At 45.9% G+C, this 12,476-nt stretch overlaps 1 protein-coding gene across 1 annotated transcript in view; it reads right to left on the bottom strand.

Moving 5' to 3' along the window:
- The window catches only part of PUDP (pseudouridine 5'-phosphatase), a 497,963-nt gene extending 485,978 nt beyond the window's left edge, over positions 1-11,985 (bottom strand). The window contains exon 1 of the mRNA XM_063955508.1: positions 11,901-11,985. Coding sequence (XP_063811578.1) covers positions 11,901-11,970 — 70 coding nt within the window. The 5' untranslated portion in view covers positions 11,971-11,985. The remainder of the gene's footprint in view (positions 1-11,900) is intronic.
- Between the last annotated feature and the right edge of the window lie 491 nt (positions 11,986-12,476).

Raw genomic sequence — 12,476 nt, 5'->3', positions numbered from 1 at the left:
ACCAAACTTCCCTCCAAGTGTCTGCATGGGTGCAGCCATCTTGGATTCTGTCAGCTGATCATTTCCTCCAATCTGTTGTCAGTATTGTTAATCTGCATAATTGCCTAGCCAATCCCTTCCTTGCTGCAGGTATAAATACACTGTGCCTGAGCAAGGAAGGCGTCAGTGCTTTGGTTGTCAAACCTAGTTCCTGTTTGTCTCTCTCCTGTGATTGTCTTCCAGGTTCCAGCTCCTGTCTCAAGACTTCCACCATAGAGACCCGCACCAGCATTCCACCTGCGGTGTAGCCTGACTCTCCAATCCATTGTGGATTCATCTGTTTCCAGCTACAACATTACCTGCTTCCAGCCCAGCTTCCAGCAGAGTACAGCTTCTCTTAAAGGGCCGGTGTTCTTTCTACACTTTACCACTCTCCACCGGTATTATTATTTCTCCGCTCTCAAGTTCTACATTTCAGTTCATATTTCATCGCTCCCAAGTTCATTTATTATTTAACTGGTTCCAGCCAGTATCCACTCCGTGCTAACAACAGTCTGGTTCCAGCCAGTATCCACAGCAGCCGTTTTATCTTCAGCAACCCAGCTTTTCCTGGAACACCAGCTGGTACAATCCTGGGTTATCTCCATTGCTACAGTCGGGCCTGGTAAGGATTTTCCATCTAGAAGATTATAAGAACTATCTCACACTACCAGTGCCCTGTGGCTCCTGCCATCCTGTAGTACCCAGGAACTGTATTTATTCTTTGCTGACTTTTACGTTTTCTTTTACTGCTGCTGTGTTGCGGAGTTGTCATAATAAACATCATTGACTTTTATCTAAGTTGTCGTGGTCACGCCTTCGGGCAGTTATTATTCATGTTACTTACATGTCCAGGGGTCTGATACAACCTCCCAGGTTCCGGTACATCTCAGCCCCTACAACTGAGGCTGCCTCCCGTCAGCTCAGGCCCTCAGTTGTGACACCTGTTCAATGCCTTGAGGTTGAGAATGGGCCAGGAGGACCCATTCGGTTTCGGGACTAGAAACAGCGGAGAATAGTACCCCCGGCCCCTCTGTGCTAGAGGCACCTGTACTACGACTACTGTATCCAGGAGGGTCTGTACCACCGAATGTAGAGTGTTTGCCTTTGTCTGGTCCAACGTCTGTCCGGCAAAATCGATGAGGGGGTCGGTTTTTTAAGGCTTTGGCGTAACCTCGAGTGACGGCTTCCCGTACCCAGGCATCTGAAGGGGTCTTCAACCATTCCTGGGTATACCCTAGAAGCCGACCCCCACCCTGGGACCCCCCAGGGGGAGGCCTGCCCCATCATGCGGCAGGCTTATCGGCCTTGGAAGCTGGCTGATGGGCTGCCCAGGCTATTTTGGGCTTTGGCTTACCAGGTTTGGAAGTGCGGGCCTGCTTGCTGTACACCTGACCTTTTGCTTTACCTGAAGGATGAAAGGGGCGAAAGGAAGTACCTTTAGCCTTCGACACAGAAGGAGTGGTACTTGGCAGACAGGCAGTTTTGGCAGTAGCCAAGTCAGCCACTATCTTAGTTAAGTCCTCCCCAAACAGAATATCTTCCTTGAAAGGGAGTACCTCCAGGGTTTTTCTAGAGTCCAGACCCACAGACCAGGATCTCAGCCACAATATCCGGTGAGCCAGGTCTGACGTAGTAGAGGCCTTGGCTGCTAGAATACCAGCATCAGAAGCCGCCTCTTTAATATAGCGAGAAGCTGTGACAATATATGACAAGCATTGTCTAGCATGGTCAGAAGAGATTTCAGCTTCTAACTCCAAGGCCCATGCTTCAATAGCCTCTGCAGCCCATGTTGCTGCAATAGTGGGCCTTTGTGCAGCACCCGTGAGGGTGTAAATCGCTTTCAGACAACCCTCCACACGTTTATCCGTACGCTCTTTTAGAGATGTGACGGTAGTGACAGGTAGAGCTGAGGAAACCACCATCCTAGCCACATGTGAGTCTACTGGAGGAGGCGTTTTCCAATTCTTAGACAGCTCTGGTGCGAGGGGATGGTGAGCCAGCATCTTCTTTTGAGGCACAAACTTCGTACCCGGGTTTTCCCAGGGTTCCTGACATATATCCACTAGGTGGTCAGAGTGAGGTAAAACTTGTTTAACCACCTTCTGACGCTTGAACCTATCTGGTTTCTTAGGAGGGACGGATGGCTCGGGATCATCCGTAATCTGTAGAATTAACTTAATAGCCTCCAAAAGATCAGGAACATCCACATGTGAACTACCCTCCCCATCAGCAGTATCTGGGTCAGAACCTGTGGGGTCAGTGTAAGTGCCGTATTCATCAGACGAGTTGTCAGTGACAGCAGTGGATTGTGAGGAGACAAGAGCTCGCTTAGAGGACCCCTTGGGCTTAGGCGAGCGATGGTCAGACTTTTTAGTAGTCAGGGACTGGTTCAACTTCTTCAATTGAGCAGATTAATTGTCCGCCCACGGCGGGTTAGCTGCAGGGACCACATACGGTTGTAACGGCATAGGGGGTCCCATAGGGGGTGTTAGTTTATTAACTAGCGTGTGTAGAAGCGTGGAAAAAGCGGCCCACGGTGGGTCATTATGTACCTCCGTTGCCACAGTCCCACTGGGGGGCAAGGAGCCCCCAGAACCAGAGCCCACAGCTGCTATAGTTTCCTCATAGGGATCTGTGGCTTCAGCAACACCGGCAGTGTGTTCAGCCCCAGAACCGTTACCCTCAGAAGCAGACATGATATAACTTGCAGTATCAGGTAACACAGTACAATTGGCTCTTACCCAAACCCCTGCGCAGTGTAGTCAGAACTAGCAGAGATAAAAGGAGAGATATGGTGACTAAATCACAGAGAAAAATACGTATTAAAGTATATCTTTGTGAAAATCCTGTATCAATATAAAACCTGACGCACCAAGCCGCCTCAGATTATAGAATATAGGGATAGCAAGTTGAGTGAAAGACACGAAATGGACACCACTCAGCTAGCTAATGCACACACAGATAGTCACAGTTTGTACAATGCAGAGGTTATTACTAACAATAATACTGCACTGGACTAGCTTATATATATACACACAGGTTGAGTATCCCATATCCAAATATTCCGAAATACGGAATATTCTGAAATACGGACTTTTTTGAGTGAGAGTGAGATAGTGAAACCTTTGATTTCTGATGGATCAATGTACACAAACTTTGTTTAATACACAAAGTCATTAAACATATTGTATTATAAGACCTTCAGGCTGTGTGTATAAGGTGTATATGAAACATAAATGAATTGTGTGTATGTACATACACTTTGTTTAATGCACAAAGTTATAAAAAATATTGGCTAAAATTGCCTTCAGGCTGTGTGTATAAGGTGTATATGTAACAAAAATGCATTCTGTTCTTAGATTTAGGTCCCATCGCCATGATATCTCATTATGGTATGCAATTATTCCAAAATACGGAAAAATCCCATATCCAAAATACCTCTGGTCCCAAGCATTTTGGATAAGGAATACTCAACCTGTATATAGCTATGTAGTCAATAGATATAACACTGCACAGTAAGAACTGGATGTATATCACAGGGTAATTGTTCTAGAAAATCCTGACTAAATGCACTCTTTCTTAACTAGCACTGTCTAAAAAGGCAGGTAGAATACTTAAGTGTCATGTAAAGTCACAGCACTGACAACCAGGCGGCTTTACACAGGAGGATTTGTCCAAGCAGTCCCAGTGTGAAGCTGAGAGATAATGGCGCCCAGACACTAACAGGGAGTGAGGGAGAGACAGATATGCAGCTCCAGGGCGGGAACATTTGCGGGAAATGGCGCCCAGGGGCTGGGGGGGGGGGCTTCAGGTCTAAGCCTTATCCCCCTGCTGGCAAAACCACCGGGTATTGTGGGCTACTGAAAATGGTTTAGAGAGAAAACCTGACCTGCACCCATGCCCTGGTGATCTAGTGGGATCGCCTGTACTGCCACAGTGCCCACCGCCAGCGCGCGCGGCCCGCCTCCCACTGACCGCGCCGGATCGCAATAAAGACCGGGTCCCGCAAGCGGGACCCACTCACCACCTCCCGAAGCGTGGCCACGCGATCCCAGAGAGCCCCCGTCGTGTGTGCCTGACTGTGAAGAAAACCGGAGCCTCCTGCTGTAGTTACCCGGCAATCAGGGCTCGGGAGTGTACAGCGCCGCTGGGGAGAGCTGGAGCTGCAGCAGTGAATGTCTTCTGACATTTACCACCGCTGCTGCCCTTGTAGTCTTCACTTTTTTCTTCAAAAAAAAGCTCTTCTAAGGGCTGCCTGGAGCAGCCCCTCTGTTATGTGCCTGCTACTGCAGCACCAACTACAAAACTGAGCTCCTGTGCAGGGAGGCGGGGTTATAGAGGAGGAGGCGCTGTGCATTCTGGGAACAGTCAAAGCTTTGAGCCTGTTGGTGCCTCGGATCAAGATCCTACTCTACACCCCAATGTCTATCCTTGTGGAGCCCAGTGTACCCCACAGCAGAAACTTTGTTTAATACACAAAGATATTCAAAATATTGTATTAAATGACCTTTAGGCTGGGTGTATAAGGTGTATATGAAACATAAATTAATTGTGTGAATGTATACAAACTTTGTTAATGCACAAAGTTATTAAAAATATTGGCTCAAATTACCTTCAGGCTGTGTGTATAAGGTGTATATCAGGGGTGGCCAGACTTTTGGAGTCGGCAATGTACTTTGAAAGCTAAAAAGCTTTTGTGATCTACCTAGGAGGAATAATAGCGCACGACACAGGCGCGCGTGCAAAAAAGGGGTGTGGCATAACAAAAAGTGGGTGTGTTATAACAAAAAAGTGGGCGTGGTATAACAAAAAAAGGGACTTGCTGCACAGAGTGTAATGACTGTCTCGCACGAAATAACACATTGGCCCCCACAGGTAAAAACCTCAAACACATATGCCCCCACAGTGCCAGATACACATATGCCCCCACAGTTCCATGTGCCCACAGTGCCAGATATGCCCCCACAGTGCCAGATACAGACATGCCCCCACAGTGCCATGTGCCCACAGTGCCAGATATGCCCGCACAGTGCCAGATACAGATATGCCCCCACAGTGCCAGATATGCCCCCACAGTGCCAGATTACAGATATGCCCCCACAGTGCCATGTGCCCACAATGCCAGATATGCCCCCACAGTGCCAGATTATAGATATGACCCCACAGTGCCATGTGCCCGCAGTGCTAGATGCCCACAGTTCCAGATATGACCCCACAGTGCCAGATATGACCCCACAGTGCCAGATACAGATATGCCCCCGCAGTGCCATGTGCCCACAGTGCTAGATATGCCCCCACAGTGCCAGATACAGATATGCCCCCACAGTGCCATGTGCCCACAGTGCTAGATATGCCCCCACAGTGCCAGATTACAGATATGCCCCCCACAGTGCCATGTGCCCGCAGTGCCAGATATGCCCCCACAGTGCCAGATTACAGATATGCCCCCACAGTGCCATGTGCCCACAGTGCCAGATATGCCCCCAGTGCCAGATATGCCCCCAGTGCCAGATATGCCCCCACAGTGTCAGATTACAGATATGCCCCCACAGTACCATGTGCCCGCAGTGCCAGATATGCCCCCATAGTGCCAGATATGCCCCCACAGTGCCAGATTACAGATATGCCCCCACAGTGCCATGTGCCCGCAGTGCCAGATATGCCCCCACAGTGCCAGATATGCCCCTACAGTGCCAGATTACAGATATGCCCCCACAGTGCCATGTGCCAGATATGCCCCAACAGTGCCACATATGCCTCACATTGCCAGATATGCCCCCACTGTGCCATGGGCCCACAGTGCCAGATATGCCCCCATAGTAGTGCTCACCGTGCTGTGTGGAGAGCGCAACGCGCGCTTCTCCTGCCTGCCGCCCTGCCCCTCAGTCTGGTCTCCGGCGGTGACGGCAGCGTGTATATCTCAAATCAGGCGCCGGTCCGTGAGCTCTGATTGGCTAACGAACCGGCGCCTGATTTGAGCTATACACTCCGCCGTCACTGACGGAGACCAGACTGAGGGACAAGGCGGCAGGCAGGAGAGGCGCGGCTTTGGGTGGATGGGCGGCGGATCGCAATCGACTGGCCACCACTGGTGTATATGAAACACAAATGCATTCTGTGCTTAGACTTGGGTCCCATCACCATGATATCTCATTATGGTATGCAATTATTCCAAAATACGGAAAATACCGAAAAAATCTGATATCCAAAATACTTCTGGTCCCAAGCATTTTGGATAAGGGATACTCAACCTGTATACTGTATATATATATATGGTTAGTGGTTGGGTGAAGCCATTTATTGTCAAATGCAGCATGTTATCAGAAAATACTGGAGGAAAATTTGCACTTATCAGCCTGGAAGCTGCGCATGGGACGTACTTGGACGTTCCAACATGACAATGATCCAAAACACAAGGCCAAGTCGACCTGTCATTGGCTACAGCAGAATAAAGTGAAGGTTCTGGAGTGGCCATCTCAGTCTCCTGACCTCAATATCATTGAGCCACTCTGGGGAGATCTCAAACGTGCAGTTCATGCAAGACAGCCCAAGAATTTACAGGAACTGGAGGCTTTTTGCCAAGAAGAATGGGCAGCCTTACCATCTGAGAAAATAAAGAGCCTCATCCACAACTACCACAAAAGACTTCAAGCTGTCACTGATGTTAAAGGGGGCAATACACGGTATTAAGAACTGGGGTATGTAAACTTTTGATCAGGGTCATTTGGGTAGTTTCTGTTGTCATTATGATTTAAAAAGAGGAAACACAGTTGTTTGACAATAAATGTCTTCATCCAACCACTAACCATGAGTGAAAGAAAAGTTTGTGAGTTATCATTCATATTCTCTGACAAATGGCCACAAAATCACAAATGCTGCTTAGGGTATGTAAACTTATGAGCACAACTGTATATATATATATATATATATATATATATATATATATATATATTTTTTTTTTTTTTTTATCAAGTGCCTAGACCATGCTCTCTATAATTATTTATTATTAACAGTTTCTTTTATGGCGCAGCAATTCCGAACCTCTGTTGCGGCAGGCCACATTCCCTCTGGAAACTGGCCACACCCCTAAACATGGGCCCCTACCACTGCATCCCCCCCCGGTGGGCCATTCAGACCCCAGTCCGACACTGGAGGTACATATGTATTACCAACTGTGACTTTCTAAAGGTCCACAGGTGACCTGGACAACATGAACTGCTTAAGGTCCTGAGGGCAAAGTTTGAGAACCCATGGTGTAGCTAATCACAACATAACCAGAGTCACAGAATCAGGATCAAGCCACTTCTTCGGGTTATCAACTTATGGCATTTGTACCAGTAGTCCAGTTCCTTTTTCCATGCTCTTCACAGAAGTACTAGGGAGAACTCTTACTGAGTCACATATCATATAACGCAAGAGCTAGCAAGCAGTGATCTGGTCACACTGAATGACTTTTACATGTTGGTAAAGAGCGCAACAGCAATGGTGTAAAGTGATCAGGTATCCCAGTGATAGATTAGGTGTCCTGAATGTTACTGGGTGCAGGGTGTGCTACTCGGTTCCGGTATGAATGGTCGACCTTGTTATGGTCGACAGTCATTAGGTCGACCACTATTGGTCGACATGGACATGGTCGACATGGACACATGGTCAACACATGAAAATGGTCGACACATGAAAGGTCGACACATGAAAAGGTCGACATGAGTTTTTTTTACTTTTTTTGGTATCGTTTTTTGTGTAAAGTGACTGGGAACCCCAATTAGTGCACCGCGTTCGCTCGCCATGCTTCGGGCATGGTGCCTTCGCTCCGCTACCGCTTCGCTCAGATTACCGTTCCAATCGTAGTCCACGTGGATCGTAAAGTATGGAAAAGTTCCCCAAAAGAAAAAAAAGTTAAAAAACTCATGTCGACCTTTTCATGTGTTGACCTTTCATGTGTCGACCAAGTGCCCATGTCGACCATGTCAATGTCGACCAATAATGGTCGACCTAATGACTGTCGACCATAACATGGTGCTACTCTGGGGTCCGTCCGTGTGTCTGCACCCATGATAGATATGCCACTGCATTAACTGAATTAGAGGGGTTGAGAGACAACCAATAGTATGAGATAGAAACAGAAAGAGGCGATCTCCCAGCGATGCTATATATAGACTCCAGATCCGTAAATGTTCCTGGTTCTCAAACACAGAACATAATATCCGTTAGCTGGTAATAAAAATTTCCACAGAGATTCTGACGTCACTATTCTCAGTGACTGACCTGTATTAAATATGATGCATTCACATAAAGGTTTCTTTCATATTTCATATAAACGACAGCCCACGGCTTATCTACACCAGGCTTACCTTTATGATAAGCCCTATATGCACTCAAAGGTTTCTTTTCCAGTTCTCATTCGTACTGGGAACGTAGTTATCTTCAATCAAATTGTTCCAAAAGGACAGCAAATGGTGAAAAAGTGTCTTTATTTAAACTGACCCACCAACAGTGTGGGGTTAAAATCAAAGACAAGTAAAAAGCAAAAACAAAAGATATAAAATATCACAAAAGGTACCCTAAATGTAGTAGGGGCCACTTCTAGTGGTACCGGTAGGAAGGACAGGGTATATACTCCCAATTCAAACATAGGTGTTTCACAGGAGGACCCTGGGCTTTACTTCTTCACGGTGGTTGGCATTATTCTTGGGGTAATTTGTTGCTCTCTTTTATAATCCCTTTGAATTGGGAGTATATACCCTGTCCTTCCTACCGGTACCACTAGAAGTGGCCCCTACTACATTTAGGGTACCTTTTGTGATATTTTATATCTTTTGTTTTTGCTTTTTACTTGTCTTTGATTTTAACCCCACACTGTTGGTGGGTCAGTTTAAATAAAGACACTTTTTCACCATTTGCTGTCCTTTTGGAACAATTTGATTGAAGATAACTACGTTCCCAGTACGAATGAGAACTGGAAAAGAAACCTTTGAGTGCATATAGGGCTTATCATAAAGGTAAGCCTGGTGTAGATAAGCCGTGGGCTGTCGTTTATATGAAATATGAAAGAAACCTTTATGTGAATGCATCATATTTAATACAGGTCAGTCACTGAGAATAGTGACGTCAGAATCTCTGTGGAAATTTTTATTACCAGCTAACGGATATTATGTTCTGTGTTTGAGAACCAGGAACATTTACGGATCTGGAGTCTATATATAGCATCGCTGGGAGATCGCCTCTTTCTGTTTCTATTGTATTTAAAGAGTAGTGGTGCTCCTTTTGGAGATCTGCCGAGCTGAAGCTAGGGCGCAAGTTACTTTTTTAAATCCTTGTTTTAAAATAGTATGAGATATTAATGCCTTTGTGCACCTCACCTTTTGCTGTGAGGTATGGTTCTATAACAACCACAAACTATTTAAATCAGTAATATTACAAATTGTGGAAATTGTGGTCTAGCATGCCGCAATAAAACTGGAGTGAACTCCGTGCTCATCACAAGAGACATGTGTGAGGGGGAAGCAGTTAATATACCGCTAGTCAGAATCCCGGCGATCACAATACAGATGCCGGAATCGCCGGGATCCTGACGGGTGTGGTATTGAAAGTTGACAGTAACTAGGTCGACAATGTCTAGGTCGACAGTAACTAGGTCGACAGGGTCTTTAGGTCGACGTGTTCTAGGTCGACAGGTCAAAAGGTCGACATGAGTTTTTAATGTTATTTTGGTGTTGTTTTCTTCGTAGAGTGACCGGGAACCCCAATTAGTGCACCGCTTCGCTCGCCATGCTTCGGGCATGGTGCCTTCGCTCCGCTACCGCTTCGCTCGGCACAGATTACCGTTCCAATCGTAGTCCACGTGGATCGTTAAGTATAAAAAAGTTCAAAAAAAGAAAAAAAATGTGAAAAACTCATGTCGACCTTTTGACCTGTCAACCTAGAACATGTCGACCTAAAGACCCTGTCGACCTAGACACCCTGTCGACCTAGTTACTGTCGACCAATAGTGGTCGACCTAGACATTGTCGACCTAGTTACTGTCGACTTTCAATCCGGATCCCGTAAAATACCTACGTCGGAATCCCGGTGACACAGGCTATTCTCCCACTGTGAGTGTCCACGACACCCATGAAGGGAGAATATAACCGAGCGCAGCGAGTCACTGTGCTAGCATACTGGCGGCCGGGATGGCGCTGTCGATATACCATACTGAATCCGTGTGAGGTCCATGTGTATGACTGTACTCATCACGGTATAATACCGTACAGTAACAACACAATTTTCCTGCAAGCTTCTACAGAGCACAAAGGGAAATGAGCAACATTGCTTGCCATGAGGTGCCTATGCCGACTGTTCTGGAGGCAGTTCATGGGTGTTGCTTAGAAATAAATCTCCATTTCAATATGGTGTACCTTATGAGGTATAAAATCCAAAGCAATATAATCTAATCACCTTTGATTGCAGATCACCCTGAATTCAACAGCCAGTGATTTTTCTGTAAACACAATTGCAAACTAAATACTATATTTAAAACACAATATCTGTGAGCATCGCTCAGCTAAACGCCATCACAGTTGCTTCGTTTTATTCATCTCAGTGTTTAAACCAGAGGTTCTCAAACTCGGTCCTCGGGAGCCCACACAGTGCATGTTTTGCAGGTAACCCAGCAGGTGCACTGGTGTATTAATTACTCACTGACACATTTTAAAAGGTCCACAAGTGGAGCTAATTATTTCACTTGCGATTCTGTGAGGAGACCTGCAAAACATGCACTGTGTGGGCCCCCGAGGACCGAGTTTGAGAACCTCTGGTTTAAACTATCATGATGTATACAAAAGTATGGGGGTTTGCTATATGAAATGCCGGCATAACAACATATTCTAAAAACAATTTAAAATCTAACTCTAACCTGTTGTCGTTATTGTCACTAAGATGCAATTTTCTTGGTGTCAACATTAACCACGTTGATTTCATAACAATTGACATTGTCTGATGTCGACATACAGCAGTATATGGCACAGGTTCTCAAACTCTGTCCTCAGGACCCCAACCAGTGCATGTTTTCCCGATCTCCTCATAGAATTTCAAGTGAAATAATTAGCTCCACCTGTAGATTTTTAAAAAATGTGTCAGTGAGTAATGAATACACCTGTGCACCTGCTACAGTAGGTGAGCTGGGAAATGTGAACTCTGTGGGGTTTTGAGGACCAAGTTTGAGAACCACTAGTCTATGGTGACTGCAGACCAATGTATGATGGTACAGCTAATAAACAGCAAGTACTTAGTGTCAGCATTCAATTAATATTCTGCTTAAGCAGAATGCATGCATACAAGACAGTCTGTAATTACTATTATAAGCATCACAGTTACAGTGAGAACACCCAGCAGTTACATCAGCAACAAGACGACTGTGGAAATGCCAGTTATGTTCAAGTAATTTGGTAATTTTAGTGCCACTGTACAATAAACATTACGGTAATGGAGACATGTAATATTAAGATCTGTTTCCTGCTCTGCAAACCATTCTATCTAATGTGCTAAAATAATTAGGAATTATTTCCCAGGACTAAGATGTGATCACACAGCATACAGTGTGCAGGGCGTTACGGTAATATTGGCACAGCTACATGAGGACTGTCTGTATGTAATGCAGCGCCTGTTCCGCAGCAGGGGTTACTGTATATCAGACAGTTTTCTGTAACACAGAGGAAAGGGGTCATTGTATTAGCCAGGAGACTTGTCAGATGTGTACTGCACACGCCCACTGCAGAGAAATGGTCTGTTAGCAGTGACAAGCAATGACTGATCTCTGCTGCAGTGCATGACAAGAGGACTGCCGGAAACACAGTGTTCTTGCTGATAAATAAGCCCATGAGGGAATAATACAATGTACACACCGAGCAGGAGGCCGTCCATGTCAAAGAGGATGTGGGTGACAGGCTGCAGCGTGCTTGCTGAGTGCGCCATGGCTGCTGCTGCTGCTACTTCTGTGACAGCACCGAGCGAAGTTCAGATCTCACTAGTACTAACGCATGCACAGGCAACACGCCAGGGAGGAAGAGGTTAATACTAGGCAGCGGCACACATACCTCAAGGACAACTATAACCTAACCATGGGATCTCATCTCAACCAAATGTGTCATTCTGCTTTCTGTACAGTATGTTGCTGTACCTGTTCCTTATACATAAACAGAGCAAAGGAAGACTCCAGCTACTTTACTCACTCTGCGGCTAGGTAAAAGTATAGCAAAAGGGATTTTAGTAAAAATAAATAAATAAAAACGACAAATGGAAATAAATAAATAAATAAAATACGACTGCTGTCGTAAAGTAAAGAAAAAAAAACCGGGGGGCGTGGCCTGGAGGCTGACTGAGCAGGCTGCATATCGTGTGAGCTCCCAGGGACCTGGGAGTTTCTATATTAATAAATAAGCCTTTTCCCAAATATTTTTCGCCCCAAGCACAAGTAATAT

The sequence above is a fragment of the Pseudophryne corroboree genome, chromosome 2 (assembly GCF_028390025.1).
Source record: "Pseudophryne corroboree isolate aPseCor3 chromosome 2, aPseCor3.hap2, whole genome shotgun sequence".
Taxonomy (NCBI): Eukaryota; Metazoa; Chordata; class Amphibia; order Anura; family Myobatrachidae; genus Pseudophryne; species Pseudophryne corroboree.
Note: the sequence above shows the minus strand (reverse complement) of the source record. Positions and strands in the feature narration are given on the sequence as shown.